The sequence below is a fragment of the Pimephales promelas genome, chromosome 18 (assembly GCF_988280905.1).
Source record: "Pimephales promelas chromosome 18, fPimPro1.hap1.1, whole genome shotgun sequence".
NCBI classification, from domain to species: Eukaryota; Metazoa; Chordata; class Actinopteri; order Cypriniformes; family Leuciscidae; genus Pimephales; species Pimephales promelas.
Window position 1 is genome coordinate 6,283,604 of NC_142786.1, and position 24,747 is coordinate 6,308,350.

The following is a 24,747-nucleotide window of genomic DNA, read 5'->3' on the forward strand; positions in this document are numbered from 1 at the left end:
ATTAATTATCACTACTATATTATACTATTAGACTCTCTGCTTAATATCTGCTAACTCTTTATTGTGGTGGTCCAACATCCTACTGACCATAAGTAACTTTGTAAGTTCATGTCAACTTATTTTAACCTTAACCCTACCAGTTTACTAATACTCTATTAACACTCAAATGAGAGTTATTTGACATGTTGGTGCAATGTTACTCATAGTCAATGGAACGTGTTAAACGGACACCAAAATAAAGTGAAAATGCATTTTCTTTACAGGTACAATATCTGTCAAGGCTTGGAGGTGTTGGGCCCAAGGATGTGATTAAGAAAATTATGAAGCAAGTCCTAACAGATGATCTGGCTAAGGAGTTCAACTGGCAGGGGAGAGGAGATAAAAGGCCCTTCTCTCAGCTGGCTATTTTAACAGATGTAATTCGAGGTACTGTAAACTCACTGCTGCATGAACACTTCCCTCATTCTAAGAGAGTTTGTATTTTACTTAGCCTATGTTTTGTCTGTATTTCTAAATTAAATCAGTTGATCAACTCTGTGATGTCTGCAAATTTGATCCTAGAGTGTACAAGAGCAGTTATGATATGAATGACTACCATTCAACATGTTTCCAATTCATTCTTCGAGTTTCTTATTTCAGAAGCTGCATCAAAACACGGTGTAACGAGGGAAGACTGTGAAACTGAAATAAAAAAATATATATGGCAATGAATTGATCAAATTGGTCGGAAGAGATGTAGAGTTTGAGGAGGTGAGTAATAATGATATTATGAGCATATATTATAAGAAACGCGCCTTCAGTTGTTTAAACATCATTGTGCACTTCGTATAAACACCTTCTTCCCCTGCAGGTGTGACTTCAGAAACTTCCTTGACTTACAGTGCCTTCCAGTCAGAGATTGGAATGTCTTTTCTTGACGAGTATTGGAACATTTACTCATATAACTTAACTGCTTACAGATTAAACATTCATTTTGTATAAAACTATAGGCTATGTGTATAAACTAGCATGACATTGTGTCTGCTCCAAATATTGGTTCCGGTGATAAAATGCTTACAATGTTTCTGTTTTGATTTTTAAAGCTATAACTCTAATTTCTCCTTAGATAACTGAGGAAATAATTACAAACTGGAGAATCTGTTTGACTGTGGTATATACCTGCATGCATGGACAGGTTTTCAGGTGTATAATAGTGGTTTTAGCATGTATAACAAATAACTCAAATGCATGCAATTTTTAAATAGTTTTTAATCTATAGGCTATTTCTGTCTTTTTCATTGTTACATCAATAAGAAAAAGACATAATTTTATTCAGTGTATTCGCATATAATATTCACCCTGCTTTTGCCTTTTTTTTCTTACAAAGATGCCAAACATGTGGCTATTGGATGACATTACAGTCCTCAGGGGAATTGATGATGTACAAATTCGCAGGCTGTACAAATAATTAACCTTTTTATTATAATCAACAGGTTAGAGTAACATTTTAATGTTAAAGTGTAAAAATCAAGTGTACTTCATCCCTATTTATAGTTCAATTAAGTACAATAAATGAAGTAGACTATTATATTTTTTCAGCATGCACAGAAGTTGAATAGCTGGCCAAACACAATGCTGACAAATGCCTGTTCAGTTTTTTATGCTGATTTATTATTATTATTATTTTTTTTAATTTGATGGTGTGTCATTAGTTATTTTTTGTATGCATATTTTATAGGGTTTGTATTTTTTGAAAGCAAAACATGCTGATTACAAATATCATTATTAAAAATACATACTGAGTTACTAACAATTTTTGTCATCAAATAAACTTATTTGTTCACAGTTTGAACTTTGCTTCCATTTGTTTTAAGTGTCAACAATTTGATCCTTAACTAAAATACATTTCTTCCCTTAAAAAACCCCACTGTTTATACAAATGTATGTTTCAACATTACTTGGAAACAGCTGAACTGATTTTCGATTTAATCAAAATTGTTTTAAAACCTCCCAAAATATCTATAAAACTTGACTGATAATGTAGGTGCAACTTTATGACTCTATGGGCTTCTCCCTTGACTTTATGACTCCACTGCTCCTAGACTGCTCCTAGTATAGATCATAAACCACGCCTCCCCATGTTATTCAATGGGACGTGAGACCAACTAAACAATTCAATTACACTTCACATATCTTTTTTCCAAAGATAGTTTCTGTCATTTACTGTAGTTTTTATCACGCTTATGTAATTTCAAATGTTTGTTTTAAATTAAGTTTGTTTTTAGTTAGTTATGTGATGCTGTAAAAACGATGCTGTTACGTCATGATTGACATGTTCTCTCAACGAAGAAGTCACTGAAGCACCAACAGACTTTTTTTCGGGATCTTCGGAGGACTGAGGAGATTGGAGCTTTAAATTAAATATCTAAATTTCTATAATTAATTATTTCACTCCGACATAATGGGTTGTTCAGCAGTAGAATGTGCTAACCGATCTGGCATGTCCGAGTTTTTTTTCAGTAAGTTCAATTTATAAGCTAATTAGTAAATAAATGTTAAGGGCCAGCTAGCTAAAAGACAACAAGCCTCGTTAAAAGCAACGGATCAGACAGAGGCCACTTAAAAAAAGTGTAGGGGGCGTGTGATTGCGATTGATTCAGCGAGAGTGAGGGCCGGGCCTTGATTTTATTACTGCACATGTCTGGTCCTGAAATCGATACTGCGCAGACTCAAGTTCCAAGATGTCAGCGGCATATCGGGACATTGGCGGCTTCACTTCTTGCCAATGGAAGAGAGCGAAGGGGCCTTGTCAATATTTTTACAGTCTATGGTCTATACGGTAATTTCAACGGTTATGACGCAATCGTTAGTCTACTTTTACAAAAACTGCTACAGGGCCATAACGTAAGACAAGGAAATGGAGCCTTTTATATATTGCCATGTTTCTTTAGAAATAAACAATGGACAAATGGAGCCTTTAAACGACTCAGATGTAAAGTTATTCGCTGTCAAAGTGACGCCAAAATTAATGGGAGTCAATTAATGAAATGCTAACAGCAGGTGATGGCTTGATAACCAATGGGGTCCCCCAGGGTGGCTTCACTTTCCGGCTGATGAATTACCTTCTAAACTTGACATAAACTGTAAACTTAAAAACCCTCAAATCTGATTGGGTGATTACAATGTTGTTCCAGGATCAGGATTCAGAAACATGTTGCAGAGGAGCGCGGGGTACAACGTAACGCATGGCTAGTTGTAACACGCTTGTTTTAAATACTTCCACACATGCTAGCATGACGAAACTTGGTGTATTTACTAGTTGCCATTTCAACACTATATAGAGAAATAATTGTGCAAAAATTCCAAAATCTTTGTAAGATATCACTGAACATTAATTCAACCATCGCAAAAGTACATTTATTACTTAAGTTAATTTTTCATCTCTATTTTTTGTGTTTATTTAAAATTAGACAAATCAGATATTATTTTAATCTCCAATCTGTTGTTTATCAGTTGATATAGTTCTTTAATGCTTCGCTAACTAGCAGAAGACACTAGCAGGGTTTAAACCAGTAACACTACAATGTGCCCCTATTAGAAATGCGGTTATATTCTACACTTTTATGAATTCTATTGAGAAAACATGAGAAACATGTAAATAAACAAATCACAAAAAAGATTTGTAAATATAATCTGTTTCTATTGCTGCAAACACATTTAATGTTTACATTTTAGATTAATATGTCCATATTGTACATTTCAACAGCATCTATTCAAAAATTAGAAAAATGTTTTGTCCATGTAAATGTTAATTACTATACCTGTTGTAACGAACTCAGTACTGTACAGTTTGGGACTTTTATGTTGAAGACTTTTTCACCTCCTGTTTGTGCTCGCTACCTTGTCTGTTACCATGGTTATCCTTGTTTGTTTCCTCGAAAACATGCCCCTCCCCTTGTTATCGTTAGCTCCCCTGTGTTTGAGTGAGTTGGTTTATGTTTGAGCTCCTCAACATACAACACTGCAGATGTTACACCTATAATTACAATTAGACCAGGCAGGGTTCTGTAACAATCTTAACACGTGGTAAAACAGAACGTGGCAATTGTGGGTGTAACATACACATAATAACCTGTCTAACAAGTGACAGACAACACCATACTCTCACGACTCGTAAATATGGCGGTGTTCTATTTGGTAGTGACGTAGGTGGCATATATGAATTACCCTCGAAAGGGAACTTCATTATTTTATTTTAAAAAGTTAATTAATTTATTCCCAAAATATTTGACTTTGTCTTGTATATATATATATATATATATTTTTTTTTTCTCATTAGATCAGATAAAGTTTTAAGCTGTCATATGTCATGTTACAAAAAGCCCCTCATGGGTTAAAATGTGCCCCTGCCTCTTGCCTCTGAGGCAAGTTGTCATATTTCTCTTCCATTTTTCGTGGGAAAATAAAGAAAAAAGTAAACAATGTTATAATGAATCAAAACCACATTTCTATTAGACTTTTGTATTTTCACAAACTGAGAAAGTCAAAAAGTGTTATGTTGTGCTCGGCTGTTCCCTACATCATGTAATATTTATTTTGTTTGCTGTGGGACAATGCCCATAAAATACACAAAAATACAACATACAATTATCATTAAAAAAAAGATCATTTTATTTGTGTCCTGTAATCCAAAATGTTGATAATTCATGCTCAAATGTTCATGCTTCATCAACAATTGCAGAATATCATCGCAAGGAACTCTGGAAACATATAAACCGACAACAATGTGATATTTCCTTTCTGCTTTTTTTTTTTTTTTTTTCAGAAATAGAAACTTATTTTATTCGGCACACTTATGTAGAAATGAAAGTGAAAGTGTGGCAGGTTCAGGACATGTATATGCTATATCTAGTCTGCTCAACTTGACGGCTGCATCGACGACAGTCTCCGGTACCAAACAGACTTTATCTGTAAAGATATAAGGTAACTTATTATTATGATGCTTAAAAATGTCAATAAATAGTTTACCAATCCAAAGAAATACAACAGCATTGTTGAGAGCATGAAGATGTGAATTTGATAAACTGTACTATAAATATTCGTACTTGGATGTGAACGTTTATGCTCACAGCTCCAAAGTGAAAACCTGTAAAATAAAAATCTGAAGTTGAATGTTGAAATTTGCACTCGCAGACAATAGTCACAAACCAGTAAGCCTATGCTGAATTTCAAGCAATTACAAATGTGTAAAATGCCATTCACAGAAATACAATGTCTATGGAGTCCCTAAAAAGGACATTTTCCAAAAAAAAAAAAAAAGTAAATAAAGACTATCGTGGAACGAGAAATGTATGGCATGCTCCAAAAAACTTTTGCATGTGCATGAGATACTAGGCATGTTTGAGATGCGAGTGCATGTCAACTTATTCTAACTCTAACCCTACCAGTCTATATTAAAGGTGCTCTATGTATTTTTTAGCGGCCTCTATCGTTGAGGTTTCAGATTGCAACCAATTTTTACACATTGAGAGCGAGCACTCATGGTACACGACGACCACACTGAGAAAAAATAGCGGAAGTCTCTCCATAATTCAAACGCTCTACCAATATTGATCCGTGTTTTCATCCGAAGTCGTTCCGATTCACGTTTGGCCTGACGAGCTTCAGCAAATACGTTTTTGTTTTGTTTTTTATATTTATGTGGAGTTTGTGTTGGAGTGTGTGTTGTGCTGGAGGAAGGAGTTTTTTGGTGTTATTAGACTCATGTCGTTCGCTGCAGTGCTGTCCTTAGACTGTAAAAAGGAAAGAGGCAACTGACAAAAGGGCTGTTTCAATGTCAGAACCTCCATTTTCACCAGATGATCTTAATTTCCAGTTCTACAATTTATAGTATATCAGCTAATTATGCATGTTTGTTTTTTCTCTTCTTCTTTTTTTTTTTTTTGATGGGCAGACCATGTATGCGGTTGTTACCTTGCAAGACTCAGATGAGGTGATGGTGGTCGCATCAAACTGGTTGACCCCAGACAATAAACAATGTTACTGGCCCCCATTCAAATCAACGGAGAAGTTCATGGAAGCTGTTCAGAACAAACTTAAACCTGAAACAGGAGGAAAAACATGGGAGAAATTAAATATTAGCTTTCACACTAAATTTGGTGATTAAAATTTTTAAAGAACTGTTTGAATTATATCTGTCTGTTAAGTTCTCAAGTAATGTAATGAAATCTTTATCTTACTGCAGTCAAATTTGACAATGCAAAAGAAGAGCAAAGAGAAATGAAACAACAACAAGAACGGTAATATAAATTTTGTTTCCAACAACATTTTTTCCCCAAAAGGTTTGACCTTTGAAATGGTTAAATAACCTATTTGTTCTGTTGTGTTTTGCTTATTTTTAAATAAAGGTCAAAAACCACCTTTGGAATACTAAAAAGACAAAGACTTGAAAATACTGTAGGAATGTTAAAAAATCAGTTACAAACATTTCCTCCAGTACCACCTGCATCCAGGACAGATGGTGAGTCAACTATTTTTGTCAAAAATCAGTTTGAGAATGTTTTTCTTTTCACTTTTGTAATTACAGCGCAACTTATTTTACACAACAGACAAGGATGAGCTCCTCCAAATGCTGAGAGAAATCAAAAGTATGGTTCAGGAAAACTCTGCCATGTTAAAGAAACTACTGAAAGACAACACAGATTCGCAAGTCCCCAGCAGCAGTACCAGCGTGCCAAATAAAGAGGTTAAAACAAACCTAAATCTGCCTCTTAAAACCTTTGAAGATGTGAACAAGATTGAAAGGGAGCTCAACACTGCAGCATCACGCAAAAAAATGGTGAGTCAACACAGCATTTATAAAACATTTAAAGGGATACTGTACACTTATCTGGTCATGTTCACAAAATAATCCCTACTGGAATGAACAAACAAATAAATAGATCAAGTAAGATATACTGAGTCAAAATGATTATTTTTGTTTACCTTGAAAGCTTTTAGGTAGAAAAGTTGAAAGCTTCTAAGAAAAAGAAGACCATTACTGTAACAGTACAGTTTAGTGGTCATTATACAACATATTTGATCGATGCCATGTTAGAATCAAATATCAAAAGTATTTTCCTCACAGGTACAACATTTGTCAATGCTTGGAGGTTTTGGACCTAAGGACGTGATTAAGAATATTATGCAGCGCGTCCTAACAGATGATCTAGCAAAGGAGTTCAACTGGCAGGGGAGAGGAGATAAAAAGCCCTTCTCTAAGCTTATTTTAGCAGATGTAATCAGAGGTAAAGTCACTGCTGCATGAACACCTCCCTCACAACAACATTTGTATTTCACTTATATTGCATATGGCAAGCTGTTTTAGCTTAAATTGTTCCCAGATTTACACGTCGTAAATACATTTTTACTAGTACTCTAATTGAATTATTACTAACAATTACAATTACAGTGCTATCTAATTAAATTATTGCTAGTAAGAATTACAATTACAGAGCTTCTTTAATTCAATTCGTACTAGTAACAATTCCAATTAGAGAGCTCTATTACTTTTTACTAGTCATATGTCTACATAGGATACCAGCCAGAACTCCGCCCACAACATTTTTTGGTCGGGAAGTTCGGTCTGGACTCGATCCATTGAGGAGTAATTATGATCAGTCAAAAAAAAGATCAGGCCAATCAAATTGCCACGGCGGGCTTTATACGATGATGGACAGATAATCTGCAAGGACGTAATCATCACGTTATCAAAGAGCGCTAACTGATTTCCCTAAAGATGACTGCAGCTGGAGAATTGAGATGAATAGATTCCACTGTCGCGTCTGTTTGTAAAATAAATCGACAGCGCATTCATTTTACTAGACAAACAGAAAACTGCAATCAAGGCATTTGCCGATCGGAAAGATATTTTTGCTGTTCTTCCTAAATGATTCGGCAAAAGTGTAACTCATCAGCTGGCTCCAATGGGACGCTAAGAAGATGGGACGTAATGAAAAGCCTGTGGTCGTGGTTTCTCTTTTGGTCGCACCTCATGGAGGATCAAGTAAAAAAAGCAACACTTATTATTTACTTCTAAAATAAATAAGGTCTGTAGTTGACAACTGTGATATGCAAAGTAGTTGACTTACTGCATTGCTCTGATTGGTTGTAGGTCTACCGACTATCCAATTGAGTGCAGAGTTTTTTTTTTCTTGGTTCGATTAAGACACGCCTCATAATCAAAGCCCAATGGAGCAGTATCAGACTCACATTCTGACAAGAATATGAGTGTGACGAAGTCAGGCTAATGTCTCCATTGACTTCCATTCATTTTTAATTACGGAGCTCTAGTTGAATTGTTATTAGTAAGAATTCCATTTAGAGAATTCCAATTCTCTTTAATTTAATTACAGAGCACTGCAATTATACATTTTTTATTTCGTTTACTAGTAAAAATTAAATTAGAGAGCTCAGTTATTGCATTCTTACTAGTAAAAATCTAATTAGAGAGCTCTCTAATTGTAATAAATGCAATATTGCAGGGTACAATTTAAGCCAAAACGGCTTGCCATAGTAATCTTCTTTACATTTAAATGAGTAAAACATATTTAAAAGACTTTGAGACCAATTTGACCCTGTAGAGATTACAAACTATCAAACTTTTTTCAGAAGCTGCATTTAGATGCTGCAGGGTTGACTGTGAAAGTGAAATAAAAAAATATCTGAGTTACACAGCTGACCGACTCAGAAAGAGACCAAGAGAACAAGGAGGTGAGTAATAGATCTTATGTGAATGCACTTATGTTGAATACATTTGAACTCCTGACATGCAAAGATATCCTCAGATAAGCTTACTTCCATTTAAAGCAAATTATGCAGTGTTTAATGCTATAGCAATACAAAGTGTTACAGTATACAATGCATGAGTAGGCCTACATTATATAAGTTTTTGAAAACACCAATGTTGAAAACACCAATAAAATGAAAATGTGAATATTTTCTAAAGCCATGTTAAAAAACATCCAATGCTCCACCCTAGCCGTGCGGGTATAGAAAAGTAAGCTGATTCCTCGCGTATTTGGTTTTCGCTAAAAAGCTGAGCCGGTCACCCATCTGCAGCGATGGTTCAGCAAACATGGCGACGAGACATGGTTCCCTCCTTCAGAGAACAAGAGTTAGCATATGTAACCCTTTCAGTCTGTCACTTTGAGAGCTCAGACACACTCTTTAAAGATTGCAGAGCTGAACACATAAGAACGGGTCCGAAGCAAAAGGCAAATATGCGAGGCATCTGCTTGTGTTCTTCTTCTGCTCAATGTTCATTGGCTCGTTTAGATAGATACACTCGAAGAGGTTGGTCTCGCGAGACCAATGGGCTATATGCACGCATAAGTTCCGCATTTGACGTAAGGATGCTCGTCCATTTCCGGTTGTGTAGATTAAAGCGGAGGAAAACCGGAGAAAACGGGATTATGGCAGAGTCTTCAATATTTACTGTCCTCCCGTCTTTGAAACGAAACGTACATACGTTTAGATGTAATTTTTTATATAGTTATGTTTATTTAATATAATTTTAAAAAGAAGCATAAACACAACGAGGGGTGTCTGTTTTATCTGTTTTTGTGACTAACGTTTCATTAGTATAACCATGGAGTATAAAATTCAATATAAATTCTCGGTATTGCATTGGACTCTATGATCGGCGGAATTTATCGAGCATCCTTAATCCTTCACCGGAAATAACGCCGTGCATAGAGCCCATTTCGTGACTGACTGAAAGGGAAACATCATATAATATTTCTGTGTCTAATTCTCATGCCTCTGCAGGTATTGGGCCTGAAATCCCAAACGTGATTTCTCCTACACCAATGGACGATGATGATGACATGGAAGAAATTTGGAAACTCTTTGCGGACTGAGTTTTAAATCATCAATCATGGGTCACGTGGACCTTATTACACATGAAAAATCCATTTTGTCAAGGAATAGGAATGTTTTTTTGAGGGTCCAATTCTCACCATTAACCATACCTTAAATGCATACCTTTGATAGACTTGGCATAAATGCATACCTTGGATAGACTTGGCGTAGGGGAAAACATTTATGGACAAGTGCAACTTGTGTAGAACCTATGTAGAATCAAGATACATGCACTTTAGAAAAACGGTATGATCAATAACATATTTTTACATTGCTTTAACTCATCAAAATAAGTTAGGGAAGAGCTGAGAAGGAATTCAGTACATACACCATGAATTTTATTTTATGTGCCGGTATACAAACATAACTCTTCACAACACCATAAAGTGTTTTACAAAAAAAAAAAAAAAAGAAAGAAAGAAAAAAATGTTTTAGGATAAGGAGTTCTATAAAAGTTTCTTTGTTAAACTTTATACATTAAAAGGTGACTCATTAACCTAAAAAAAATCTTTCTTTTTTGTGTAAAATAGCTTTATGGTTTTGTAAATAATTATTTTTGTAAAGAGATATACAGGCACTTAAAGTTTATGGCTATGTACTGAATTCCTTTTCAGCTTTCCCCAGTTATTGTTGATATAAATGATTTATACTGTTTCAGAATAAAGCAATAAAGTTAAGATCTAAGTCCATTTGTGTTCAAAGGCTTGAACTTTCATATTCAGATTCATATTAAATGAATAAATGTAACTGTAAAATATTGTCACGATCCTGGTATTCTTCTCTTACACTCTTCCGCCCTCTTCTGGTCACACTCTTTATTACATCCATTTACACACATTCCCATTCATTATCTCATTTGCTCTCAGTTGTGTTGTGTCTCATCACCTCATCTCATCACTCTCTCTCCTCCCCAACTCTGATGGCTTGTTCTGTTGAGCCTTGGGGATGCTTCCCTAGGCTCCAGGCTTACAGCCAAATTGCTAATGTGCGGCATTTTACATTGCGTTCCCACATATTAGCTACCATTCTCGAAAGGGAACATACTCGGTTACGTTAGTCAGGTGTGTCGCTTCAGTGGTTTTAAACCTGATGAATTGGCCGAAATTAGCGATATTTATAGGCCTAAGCCATGCCCATTTAGGTGCGCTCCGACTTATTTGGTCTGTGGACTGGTCGTGCGTTCAGAAGCGCTCGGCCATTGGATGTGCAGTTACTGCAGCACAGCCAATGAGTGAGCTAGACGCTCTGCTGTGTCTCACTGTGCAGCTGCACTGCGTTTTACACAAGGGCGTAATCCATTAGCCGGAAGTTGAAGCCTCGTGGGAGCCGCCATTGTAGCAGAACTTCACCTGCTGTTAGCATTCCATTGACTCCCATTCATTTTGGCGTCACTTTGACAGCGAATAACTTTACATCTGATTCTGAGGCGTCCAAATACTCCGTATTTCTAAAGAAACACGACAATGTATAAAAGGTTCCATTACTTTGTATCTTACGTTACGGCCCCATAGAAGCCGTTTTTGCGGAAATAGGCTAACGATTGCATCATAACCACACAACTTTCTGTCACAAATTAGAGAAATTACCGTATTGACAGGAGGAGAAGCTCGCAGGCAATCTTATACTGTCTATGAGGCAATCGGGGGGACATGGATGCATAAAGTCAATGGAGAAGCCCATAGATAGAGAGTCCATAAAAGCAACGGGACAAAAAATTTCAACAACGTTTTTGAGGAATTAGGTGATTCAGATTTGTGTTGCACAGCTACTAGAAGATTTACAACTGTCAGACTGTCGTCACGCTCATATTGAGTCTGCACAGTCACTCACCAGAGACACACACCCCAGAGGGTTAAATTTGGAGTCAGATTAAAATTGTTCATGGAATCAGAATTAAAGCCACAATATGTATTTTTTCTGCTTTAAAAATAGCAAAAATAACTGTATCTATGTTATATATTTCTGTTAGATGTGTACTTACATTATTCCGACAGTTTCCACCAACTTTCAAATACGAAGAAATTTATAGTTTATTTCGAAGAAACGGGACGTTTCTTTATTTCTGTTTCGTCGCCCGTCTATGGCGTCATATAACCTTTGACTCCTCTATTTTCTCTAACTTCCTTGCGGAACCCGGCGAAACCGCCAAACACAAAGGGGAACACTGGACTACCGCCAATAAAGCAAAGAAAATGAGGAAGAAAAAAAAGTAAGTACGTATTTTTATGTGTTTAAATCACGTGCCCGCTCACGAGCGCTCACTCTTAACAGACACCCCGGTGCTGCTCGCGCATATAAAGTGCTCCCCGTTCACACACAGTAACCGGTTCGTCTCATTCAAAACAGCCAACTGTTGCAGTTAGCGAGCCGCGCACATTGAATACTCATATGAGTCAGGCTGCGAAAGTTACGTGCCCGCTTCAGCGCACTCATGCTTACTAAATAAACGCCTTACCTCCGGCGCCGCGCACTCATTCCCTTTAGCACATAGTGGATGCATAACGCAAACCCAGTCAAACGTTTGACAGCAGTATCTTATGTGCTTTATAATCCGGTGCGTCCTATGTATGAAAAATGTTCTAAAATAGGTCATTCATTGAAGGAGCGTAATATAAATATTTATATTCGTCTGTATTATAGTTATGGACCACGGTTGCGCTTTGCCTGCACGTTCTGCTGCTACAGCCAGCTCAGTAAAGCTCAAACGTACGGGTGAAAAATATGACCCGAGAAGGGTTTGGGACAGGAGAAAAAGCATGACACAGGTAAACATTGGGGTTGCATTTAAAGCTTCTTGACAAGCTAAATCTACAGAGAGATGCTGTATATCCGTATATTTTTTGAAACGATGATGTCATGCCATGAGCTGAGCTGGTTGTCAGTGACAGCGCCAACAACTGCCGTGAGCACGCTCTTTCCCGACGTCATCAAAGTACGTCTTTTGTTATTATTTTAAATAAGTGACCCCTGGTGGCCAAAAATCGCATACTGTACGTTTAAAAGTAGAAACCAAAACTTTAATTACTTAAAGTGATTTTTATAGAAGCACCAAAAAAAGGCATACACGCAGAATATCTTCAACCACGCTCTGGATTCTTCGATGGGCAGTGTGTTGGGGTGGACCTTATAACTCAGGTGCTGGCGCTTAGGGACCCAATACACCAGTATCGACTAATCGTCAAACATGACTGACTGAATGGGAACGTCTAGGTTACAAATGTAAACCCCATTCCCTGAAGGAGAGAGAGGAGACCAGTCATAATACGAATGTATTTGTGACTCGGCATGCAAATCTCACTGGCCAATGTCCATTGGCTCATTAAGTTACTACATGTGATTAGGCTCCCAGGTGAGACCCCAATACGGCAATATTTCATTATATCTGATAACATTTTAAGCTGTAATATATGATCATATTTAAACGTAACCCTTATATGTTAAAATGTTTTCACATTGCAGGGTAAATAAAGAAAAAAGTAAACACTGTAATAATTAAACAAAACTACATACTAGATGTGTGAAATGAATGTGGAACAAAATGAATACGTGAAAATAACCCCCTGTGGACCGAGAAAGACAAAACTGGTTAGGTTGTGCTTGGCTGTTTACTACATATTTCTTTTGTTTGCTGTGGGACAGTGACCCATAAAATACACTAAAACACAGTATACAATGATCATGAGAATGGATTTTATTTGTGTGCTGTCATCCAAATCTTCAGAATTCATGCCCTGAATGTTCATTGTTTCATCACCAATTGCAGAACAACCTCGTAAGGAGCTCTGATGGAGATGGAGACTTCTGTAGAAATGAAAGTTAAAGTGTGGCAGGTTCAGGAAATGTTGCTATATAAGGAAATAATTATAAAACAGTGCGCAAGTGAATCTAGTCTGCTCAACTTGACAGCTGAATCGACGGCAGTCTCCGGTTCCACAGACTTTTACGGTTCCAGGTAACTTTTGCTTAAAATTATCATTATGCTTAAAGTTGACTAAAATTAAAAATAAAATTGTTTAAGAATCCAAAGAAATACAAAATAGTATTGATGTTTAATTTATCCAAAAAAACATTTGACAAAGCAAGAAAGGCAATCATTAATAGCCATTTAAATGTCACTATTAAAAACACATCTGAAGTGTTGAATTTTATTATTAATAGTAATATTTAGAATGCCAATATATTTTACATAAAGTGTGGTCATACCACCCATAAAATGACTTTTGTATTTGGACAGACACTAAATGCAGGATGATGTAGCCTATTGAAAATTGAATTTAAACACTTTAATGTCTAAAAATAAATAACGTTTCTTTAATTGTTTAACCATTACTTCATGTAATATTTATTGTGTTTGCTGTGGGACAATCATCATAAAATGTCTTGTAGCCGGCTTCCGCATGCTTTTTTTCTCTCTCTCTTCAAAAGATCTTCCACTCCTGAGAGCTCTAAAGCCCCCCTTTTATAATCACTATTGAAACACATTATCTCAACATTTATGCACACGTTGCTTCTACTTGCATGAACATTTTTCCTGCGTTAATTGTTACATTACTTGTGTCAATGCTCAATGTACTATGGAAGCATGTGGGTAATATTCAGTTTGAAATGTAATATGCAAAATGACAATGCAATATGTAAAATGGTATTGCATTCTGTATTTAAATGTACATTTTACATCACCAGCAACATTTGGTGCAAAATGAAAAAAAAAAATACGTAATTTACATTTGCCATTTCATACACTAGTTTTAATATACATATTATATAATATACATAATATACATATATACAATGCTTTAAGTTGCAAAATTAAAATGAAAATCCATTACAGAAATTATTAGATATGTGTAACATGTTCAAGCAAAATCTGTTGCAAAATGATCATTCAAATGTTATTTTTATTAATTGCATTTACACTCACAGTCAAGAAACTTAAATGAAATGTCCTGCAAATATGTAGCAAAATTCAATATGCACATTGAAAATGCATTCCAAACCGATCACGCCCCCTCCTGTCAATCACTGCATCAAGGCGGGGATCGGCAACAGGTAAACATAACATGTGGCTAGTTATGTGTTTTGAACTCTTTTACTGTCTATGGTTTTGAAGTGTTGAAACAATGGCTGCGGCAGAGCTAATACGAGCTTTAAATTCTTAGCAGATGAAGTGGAGCATGAACAGAGAAACGGTAGTATTTCCGAAGATTATTACGCATATATTAAAATACAAGTTGTTGTTTACTTCAGTCCACACTGCTGCATCGACCAACTCCATACAAGGCCGTGATATCGCAACGCATTCTTACCCCAAGGCGTCACCTTTGACCATGCTTCAATATTTGACGTTTTAGAAGCCCTTTAGCGTCACTTACATGACGCGATCCTACGTCGTCATCTAACTGACGCTAAAGGAAAGCGTCAGTTACTTTTAAACCATAGATAAGATACCTCTCTTTGGCCTCGCCAGGGATCTCCACAGGTGGTCTTCCCACTCCCCTAGGCCAATCTGAATACAACTGTTCTTCCACCACCTTTATTAAGAGGTCAGCAGCCAAACGGGTATCGTTTAGGCAGAAAATTGATAAGGCAGAAAATTCACCCAGGCGTTCCAACAGCGTACTGGTTCTATCACCTTCATATGCTAAATGATCTTTGGAAATACTACCGTCCTTCATCTGCTAAGAATTTCGATTAGCTCTGCCGCCGCAATTTTTTCAACACTTCAAAACATTTAACATTAAAGGTATAGTTCACTTTGAAATTCATTTTTGATATGTTTTAGTTTACCTCAAGGGCATTCAAGATGTTGGTGTCTTTGTTTCTGCAGTAGTTTCAATTTTGATATTTTTAGGTCAAACCGTTCTTGTCTGTCAGTCATATAATGGAGGTTAACAACTTAAAGAGCATGCACAGAGAAGTCCAAATTAAACATGATTTAATGACTTGTAAATGTAAGTACACATTGATGGCCAGGACACAAACGGTTTGATCTAAAAATATAAAAATTGAAAATACTGTGGAAACAAAGACACCTCTTGAATGCCCTTGAGGTAAGCTAAAACATATCAAAAATTAATTTTAAAGTGAACCACCCCTTTAACAAAGCCATAACATGTTTACCTGTTGCCGAGCCCCGCCTTCATGCAGTGACAGGCCAGGAGGGGGTGTGATTGGCTTGGAATCCATTTTCAATGTGCACATTGAATTTTGCTACATTCATTGCGGGATATTTGGGTAAATGCAATTAAGAAAAATAACATTTAAACATATGCATATTAAAACTAGTGTATGAAATTGCAAATGTAAATTATGTAATTTTATTTTCATTTTGCACCAAACGTTGCTAGAATGGTAATGTAAAATGTACATTTAAATACAGAATGCAATGCCATTTTACATATTGCATTGTCATTTTGCATATTACATTTGCAAAATGCTGAAGACACCAATCTACAGGATGTGTGCACAGTGTGTAAAGTGCTCATTGGATTTTTTGTGCCATTGCATTTTATTTATTTATTTTATTCTCTATAAAAGTGGTTATGTCTAGGCATAAAGGTTAATGGTTAATGGTTAATGGTTTAATATAAATTAAAAAAATGATACCAATATAAATTATATTATTACAGATTTGTAAATGTCTTATGTTAAATACTTATGGCTGTAATTATTTTTACGTGTTTATTGTTGTCAAAATGTCCATATTGTACATGCAATATATATATATATATATATATATATATATATATATATATATATATTAATCACATCCAATTAATCACATCCAAAATAAAAGTTTGTGTTTACATAATATATGTGGGTGCACTGTGTATAATTATTTTATCTATATAAATACACACACATGCTTGTATATATTTAAGAAATATTTTCATGTATATATACAGATTTCTATATAATTTATATTATATATAAATATAAATATTTTATATAAATAATACTTTTTTCTTAAATACTTTTATTTTGGATGCGATTAATCGTTTGACAGCCCTAATATATATATATATATGTTCTGTCCCTGTAAATATATTACATGATAATATTATGTGATAATATAAGTATAATGAGACCAGGCTGGGTTGAGTCAGAATCTTGACACATGGTTGAACAGAAAGTGGCAGTTGTGGGAGAAACAGGTATAACCTGTCTTGTCAGACAACACTGTTGCTAAACCAATGAGAAAATTAACTTGACAGAGACAGAGAATATAACAACAGGAAAACAATATCTTTGGACGTCACAATGTTTAAAAAGGTAGTCTCGGTAATTTTCTTAAGAAAAAAAAAATCCTTACCTCTACCTACCTTCCATCACCCTTTGTTTTGACAGGGACCTTTTGTGAGAGCAGATCTGTCGATGGCTTCACAGACAATACATTTTGTCACCTGGAATGTTAATGGACTTAAACGAAATAGAGATGAGAAATTTCAAAAACTACAAAATGCGGACGTTGTTTTCTTCCAAGAGACACATATTGGAGAACGAGATGAACATATTATAGAAGGTCTAAGAAATGAGTGGCATGTTTTCTACACAAAGTTTACCTCCCGAAAGGGAACAGCCATACTCGTCAGCAGAAGACTAGATTTTGAATGTATAAGTGATGAAAAAGATAACTGTGGAGCTTATGTTGTGTTGAAATGTAAACTGGAAGGTCAGCTGTACACTCTGGTTAGTGTTTATAACCATGAAACAGACACAAAAACCCTTGATAAACTGTCACCTTACCTGCAGTCAATGACCACAGGGCTGCTGGTGATTGGTGGAGATTTCAACACGGTTTTCAATCCATTTATCGACAAAGACAATTCAAAAGGAGACCACTCAAACCACAGAAAGCTGCGCTGTTGTGTGAATAAGTTCATGAAATCTCTTCAGCTATTTGATGTCTGGAGAAGAAAGAACCCTGTAAAGCAGGAGTACACATTCCACAGTCAAGTTGCGTCCAGGCTGGATTACTTTTTTGTTCCAGAAGAATGTATGTGGCGGGTCAGAAGATGTGAAATCAGAGACTCAAAGATGGGTGACCATTGTCCTGTGTACTTGGAGATCAACAATGTTTCCACAACCCTTTTTCAGGAAGATCCCCAGATACAAACAATTTCCCAATGGCTGGATCTAAAAAAGGATCTTTTTACAGGTGAGACTGGTTCATCACTGGGCAAAGAAAGCTCACATGCAGTCAGTGAGGTTGACATTATATCAGCTGTACAATCTCTTCAAGTGTCAGACACACCGAGACCAGATGGCATCCCAGTTTCCTTCTATAAAGACAACATTCAGGATCTAATTCCATACATTAAGATGCTCTATGACAGAATCCACAGCGGTGCGTTTAACTGCTCTGAGACACGCTTTAATGAAACTGTGAAGAGTCCACATGATGATAGTCAACACTTTTTTAATGTTGACTACCTCATCATTGCAACTATTCTGACAAAATGTCTAGATGATTTCTTGGAGACTCAGTCAAAGGGTCTTGTACCAAAAAAATCAGCTTTTGTCATGATCGCTCCCAAAACCTTCTGCGCTGGGATGAGGTTGTCTTGTATTAAGGATGAAATAGAAGAGCAAAAACGGTCAAACCCGACTCTGTATCAAGATTTCCTCATTGTGAAAAACCTTCTCAGAGATGCACCAGAAGCAGACACTGAATCTGTAGACGCTTCAGCTGAGAGAGACAAACTGCTGGATCAGGGCTGCCCTTTGACCCCAGTTCTCATTACACTGGCTCTGAAATGCTTTGCTTCCGCATTAGCTGGGCGTTTAAAACAGAAACATATTCTCGTTTTTAAACAAAGTGTTATTCTTTGCATCCAACCTGAGGACCTTCAGGAAGTAATAGCTGCAGTGAAGAACACAGATAATGAAATATATTACATTAAGGAATTATCCAAAAGAAATGTTGATGATAAAAAATTAAAGTGCTTGGGAAATGAGTCTAATGATGAGGACTGGAATAAAAGGGAGGAGGAAACACTTGCACACAACACAGAAGAGGAATCAGAAGCCAGTTGGTCTAAACCGGACAAAAGCAATACAGAGAGGAGAGTGTGTGAAGAGCGGGATATTTGGTCAATTATAAATGAGAAAAAAGACATTTTGATGGAGGGTGATGGAAGGTGAGGATCTTGAAGATGAGCAAGATCTCATTTGTTATTAATAACATACATATGTCTTGCATTCAGTATTTAGCTTGTGGCATAATTTGTGCAACTAGGTAGTCCAACCAAAGTGGGAAAAATACTTGTGAATTGGTTGTTTCTGTGTATTTTGTCAGAATTGCATGACTTTAAAATGATTTGTTTGGTCAACTTTTCAACTTACTATAAAATTAAGCATATTATTTTTGAATCCAAGCTAAACATAATTATTTCCCCCTCCACTAGACAGATCATGTATGCGGTTGTTACCTTGCAAGACTCAGATGAGGTGATGGTGGTCGCATCAAACTGGTTGACCCCAGACAAGAAACAAAGTTACTGGCCCCCATTCAAATCAACGGAGAAGTGCATGGAAGCTGTTAAGAACAGACTTAAACCTGAAACAGGAGGAAAAACATGGGAGAAAATAAATATTAGCTTTCACAAAGATTATGGTAATGGTCACTACTTTAAAATAATTGTTTACATTTTAGATTTTTATAAATTCTTAAATAATATAATTATTTTATTGCAGTATTTTTTAATGAGGCGACAGAGGGGCAAAAAGAAATTACAGAACAGAAAGAACAGTAAGTAACAGATGCTTGCACTTTGTTTCCAAAAGCAACATTTGTTTAAATTATTTTACCTACTAAAGGTCAAATAATTAATTTGTACAAATTAATTAATTTGTAATTAATTATTTAATATTGTTTATTTTCAAATAAAGATATAATCTATTAACCACTGGATTCCCTGGCGTACTAAGAAAACAAAGCATTCAAGACATGTCAAAAAACCCAGTTCTTCCAACACCATCTACATCCAGAATGCCAGCTGATGGTGAGTCAGATTATTTTGTAATCAGTTTGAGAAGTTTTTTTTGTGTGTAATTACAGCACAATTCATTTTACACAACAGGCAAGAATGATCTCCTCCAAATGCTGAAAGACATCAAGAGCACAGTTCAGGAAAACTCTTCTATGTTAAAGAAACTACTGAAAGACAATCCGTCTTCTGAAGCCCCCAGCAGCAGTACCAGCTTACCCACTAGAGATGTTAAAACAAGCCTTAATCTGCCTCTTAAAACCTTTGAAGATGTGAACAAGATTGAAAAGGAGCTCAGTAATGCAACCAAACGCCAAAAATATGTGAGTCAACACAGCATTTCAAGAAAGGGATAACTTACACTCTGACCTACCACACCTGTAAGGGGTTTATTTTGTAATAGCCTAATGATCCTGCTTATTCCATGGCTCCTTTATAAATGGATATTAAATACGGTGTTATAATAATAATGCAGATACTGTTACATATGTGGTGCAGCCACAGTCAAAAGGCTCCAATTCAAACATTTACTAATAAATCCAAAAAACAAACAAGTACAGGCAGGCGGCGGGTACACACCCAAAACACCAAGTAACATTAACAAGAACCGACAAGACAATGCCGTGTTCCAGGCAACCTGTAACCTGTGTTTTTCCAACCTTATTCCCTTAAAAGTGTACTGTAACGGCAGTCAAACCTGTGACTTCCCACCTGTGAACTCGTACTAGATCAATGTACTCACAGTTACGAGCTCTGGCGTCACATAGCCCGCAAAACTATACAAAACGAAAAAAATATTGTTGGTTTAGCTTAAAAAATTAAGTAACCTGGCTGCCTTTAAATTTTAAGTTCATTGAAATGGAAAAATTGACTTAATACAATGAAGGAGATTGATTTAATCATCAGAAACTCAAAATATTATGTTATCTGAACTATATCAATTATTTAAAGGGCACCTATTATGGGAAATTCACTTTTACATGGTGTTTGAACATGTTGGCAGTGTGTAAGCAAAACCCCCCTCACTGTAAAAAAATATTGTTGGTTTAACTTAAAAAAGTAAGTAACCTGGTTGCCTTAAAATTGTAAGTTTATTGAACTGGAAAAAGTGAGTTAATACAATGAAGGAGATTAATTTAATCATCAGAAACTCAAAATATTATGTTATCTGAACTAAATAAATTATTTAAGTTGATTTGACAAAAGAAAAAAATGTTGTGATTACTAAATTGTAAAAAATATTGTTGGTTTAACTTAAAAAAGTAAGTAACCTGGTTGCCTTAAAATTTTAAGTTGATTGAACTGGAAAAAGTGAGTTAATACAATGAAGGAGATTAATTTAATCATCAGAAACTCAAAATAATAAGTTATCTCAACTTAATAAATTATTATAAAGTTGATTTGAAAAAAGAAAATATGTTGTGATAACAAATCTTGAAAATATTTTTTACAGTGTAGAAAGATAAAAATCCACCCAGTGTTTTTTTTTAACAATCTCAATAAATCATATGCACTGTCTCAGAACGAGCTGTTCTAAGATTCAGCGTTTTGTGACGTAGAATTGAGCAAGGGGTTTGATTGACAGTGTGGTTGTGGCATAGACTCCGCCCTCTGTGATCTGTACACCATCCTCCATTGTTTCAATGACAGCCGGTAATGTCTCTTGGAAACATAAATGTTCTGTCGTGGGTTAATCCTGTTGTTGTGGCTTAAAAGTTAATCCTCAAGTGTAGATCGTCATCTACTGTTCGGGATCTAACGTCACCTCTAATAAGTGTATTTTATGATTTTTGAGCAAATAGTCATTTCAGTCGATGTCAGCCAATTCAACAACAAATGCGTCTAAAGTTCGTAGGATGTCTGTGTATATAATTTAAACCTTGTTTGTATATGTGTTACCAGACGTTTATAAATATATATAGTTTTAAAGATATTGTATTAAAAACTTCATATATGTTCTTGTTCTGTAAGTTAGCCATCTCCTCACATTTGCCACAGAAGCACCTGTATGACAAGTAAACATGACGCCACAGGTCCCTCGCATAAATGTAATTTCGCTTGTACATAGCAAACTTTATCACAGTATGTGTCTGTAGTTTCAAAAAATTGCGCCAACGTTAGTGTTTGTGTGTGTCTGTGTGTGTGTGTTGCACATGCCCATCATTTCAAAGGGGACGCGATTACAACCATACCGAGACGTACTGGTCCATTCTCATTTGTGTTTATTCTTCCGAAGTCTCTTCGTCATCTGGTTCTGATCAGAGACTATTTATATATTCTGATTCAAAATTCAAAACTGCAAGTCTCTCACTCTCAGCCCTTCAGCTAACCAACTGCCATAGGTATCAAGTTACGCCCTCATCCAAATGCAGCTCATTTGCATTTAAGGTTGTATAGACCAAAACAGGTCATTTTTAAACAGGCCCCAAAAATGACATTTTCAAATAGTTATAATAAATAAACTGTGGGGTATTTTAAACTGAAACTTCACAAATACATTCTGGGGACACCCGAGACCAATATTACATCTTGTAAAAAGGGGCATAATAGGTGCCTTTTAAGTTGATTTGACAAAAGAAAAAAATGTTGTGATTACAAATCATGAAACTATTTTTTTACAGTGAATGGCAGCCCCTGCGGATGCAGTGTTTCTGCAGGTGGTACACGGTGAGAAAACACTTTAGGACAATATAACGTTAACTAGTTCTCAGTCCATTGAGTGCAAGGATAAATTAATACCAACATTTACAAATATAGTAAAATAAAAGGTATAACAGCTTATCTTGCCTGATGCGCCCTTTTTCCTCCGTAGTTTTCCTCAAATAAACAAGGAGTAGCCTGAGCACCTTTGGCGACAGAAATTATTACAAATGTACATATCCCCGTAAGGTCCGCCATGCTGGTTTGTTTACATCTAGTTAGGTCCGTCCTTGCTGGTTTGTTTACATCTTACCACAATTCCTTGTGCTCAGGTAGTTTGGCGTGACCGGCCTGAAATGCTACAAAGTCGTGAGTCGTGGTTTGAAATCGTGATTTACGTGCTCAAAAACCTGCCTGGAACGCAACATAACTGGGCAGAAGGTACTTAAATACAGAGGCTTATGAACAATAACGTGGTGAGGACAGGTGAAACGGATGATGAATGAACAGGTGGTTAATAGAGGGATGGAGTTCAGGTGTGGAGACAAGGAGGATTCTGGGAAGTGTAGTGCAGACGAAGACGGAATGGCGCAGACTATGAAGACTATTAATCTGCAATATAATTAATCTCTTTTGTTTGATTAGCATAACACAGTCAGATAACTATTTCAAGATCTCTTTCACACAGCTCTGGTTCTTGTTCATCTTGATGCAAGATGGTGAAAATGAACCATATTCTATATACAGTTTTGTGCTCATTAAACAAAATATTTGAACACTCAATGATGTGTTTGACTTTAAAAAAACATTTAGTATTTTCTTTACAGGTAAAATTCCTGTCAAGGCTTGGAGGTTTTGGGCCCAAGGATGTGATTAAGAATATTATGCAGCAAGTCCTAACAGATGATCTGGCTAAGGAGTTCAACTGGCAGGGGAGAGGAGATAAAAAGCCCTTCTCTAAGCTTATTTTAGCAGATGTAATCAGAGGTAAAGTCAATGAACACTTCACACATACTGAGAGTTTTTATTTACTTATGTTTTGTCATTCAATCACTTGGTGAACTCTGTGATGTCTGCCCATTTCATCTTTAAAGTAGAGCGGTTGTGAGTTTGAAGGACTACCATCCAACATGTTTCCAATTCATTCTTCGGGTTTACTCTTTCAGAAGCTGCATCAAAACACAGTGTAATGAGGGAAGACTGTGAAGCGGAAATAAAAAAATATTTGAGGTACACAGTTGATCGAATTGGTCGGAAGAGACCAAGAGTTTGTGGAGGTGAGTGATGACATTGCGAGCAAGTGATATTATGTAATATTGTCATACTTTCCATAAGTTGATCTTCTCCATGATGGTTTAGTCAAGGCAAGAAACCCACTTTCAGTTGTTTAACGGTCATTGTATACTTTGTATAAACTGCAGGTGTGACTTCAGAAGTGACTTCACCCACTCTTTTGGACAGTGCCTTCCAGTCAGAGATTGGAATGTCTTTTCTTGATAACTGAGGTCTCATATGTCATGTTAGATAAACTGTGTACAGATTAAACATTCAGTTTGATAGAAATATAGACTTTGTGTGCTCCAAATATTGGTTCTTGAAGAAATGCTTAAAATGTTTCTAATTTGTTTTAAAGACCAAATTTTTGAATTTAAATTTGTTTATACACCAATTGGCTTCATCACTGTCTCCTCTCCACCAGTAAGCTGGTGTGTGGTGAGCGTTCTGGCGCAATATGGCTGCCGTCGCATCATCCAGGTGGATGCTGCACATTGGTGGTGGTTGAGGAGATTCCCCCCTTCTATGTGAAGCGCTTTGAGTGTCTAGAAAAGCGATATATAAATGTAACAAATTATTATTATTATTATTATTATTAAAGCTAAATCTAAATTTTTTTCAGCTAACTGGATGAAATAATTACATACTGAAGAATGTGTTTTGCATGTGTCAATTAAAAGTTTATGCTTCTCTTTCAATGTCATTTCTGCATGGTGTCTGATGAGGTGCGTTCATACGTTGGTTATGTTACCTGAATATTTTATAGCAGCGTGACAAAACTTGCATATTGCGTTTGTTTTGTCAAAGTTCATGCTCCCTGGTTTGTTTTAAAAAGCGTGCACCCACACAGATGTGAAATGTGAAATTTAGACATATGGACTCTTGAGAATTTAGATAGTCTTGTTGGCGACAAATACCATAAAAAAACATTTATTGAAAAAAAGGGGGATATAAAACACTTTTT

General features: G+C 36.0%; 2 protein-coding genes and 1 long non-coding RNA gene across 5 annotated transcripts; all 3 read left to right on the plus strand.

The window, feature by feature from the left end:
- Positions 1 to 269: 269 nt before the first annotated feature.
- LOC148970889 (uncharacterized) lies at positions 270 to 1,742 on the plus strand. The gene is made up of 3 exons (XR_016147343.1): positions 270 to 426; positions 640 to 750; positions 851 to 1,742. It is a non-coding gene; the product is annotated as an uncharacterized LOC148970889 (long non-coding RNA).
- A 3,131-nt stretch (positions 1,743 to 4,873) lies between these two features.
- On the plus strand, positions 4,874 to 24,486 carry LOC120483545 (uncharacterized). Of its 3 annotated transcripts, none has more exons than XM_089122783.1 (8): positions 4,874 to 4,962; positions 19,291 to 19,495; positions 19,576 to 19,630; positions 19,771 to 19,883; positions 19,962 to 20,191; positions 23,336 to 23,495; positions 23,675 to 23,785; positions 23,930 to 24,486. In XM_089122783.1, the coding sequence occupies exons 2-8, from the start codon at positions 19,294 to 19,296 to the stop codon at positions 24,010 to 24,012; spliced, it is 954 nt and encodes a 317-aa protein (XP_088978909.1). In that variant the 5' UTR covers positions 4,874 to 4,962; positions 19,291 to 19,293; the 3' UTR covers positions 24,013 to 24,486. The 3 variants fall into 3 exon arrangements, with proteins under 3 accessions (XP_088978909.1, XP_088978908.1, XP_088978907.1); XM_089122782.1 differs by lacking the exon at positions 4,874 to 4,962 and adding an exon at positions 13,724 to 13,831 and having other exon boundaries at positions 19,287 to 19,495; XM_089122781.1 differs by lacking the exon at positions 4,874 to 4,962 and adding an exon at positions 18,788 to 19,019 and having other exon boundaries at positions 19,287 to 19,495.
- On the plus strand, positions 4,877 to 10,566 carry LOC120483547 (uncharacterized). Its single transcript, XM_089122784.1, has 8 exons — positions 4,877 to 4,962; positions 5,933 to 6,137; positions 6,224 to 6,278; positions 6,387 to 6,499; positions 6,588 to 6,817; positions 7,106 to 7,265; positions 8,629 to 8,730; positions 9,787 to 10,566. Exons 2-8 carry the CDS (start codon positions 5,936 to 5,938, stop codon positions 9,876 to 9,878), a joined length of 954 nt encoding a protein of 317 aa, XP_088978910.1. The 5' UTR covers positions 4,877 to 4,962; positions 5,933 to 5,935; the 3' UTR covers positions 9,879 to 10,566.
- Positions 24,487 to 24,747: the final 261 nt, after the last annotated feature.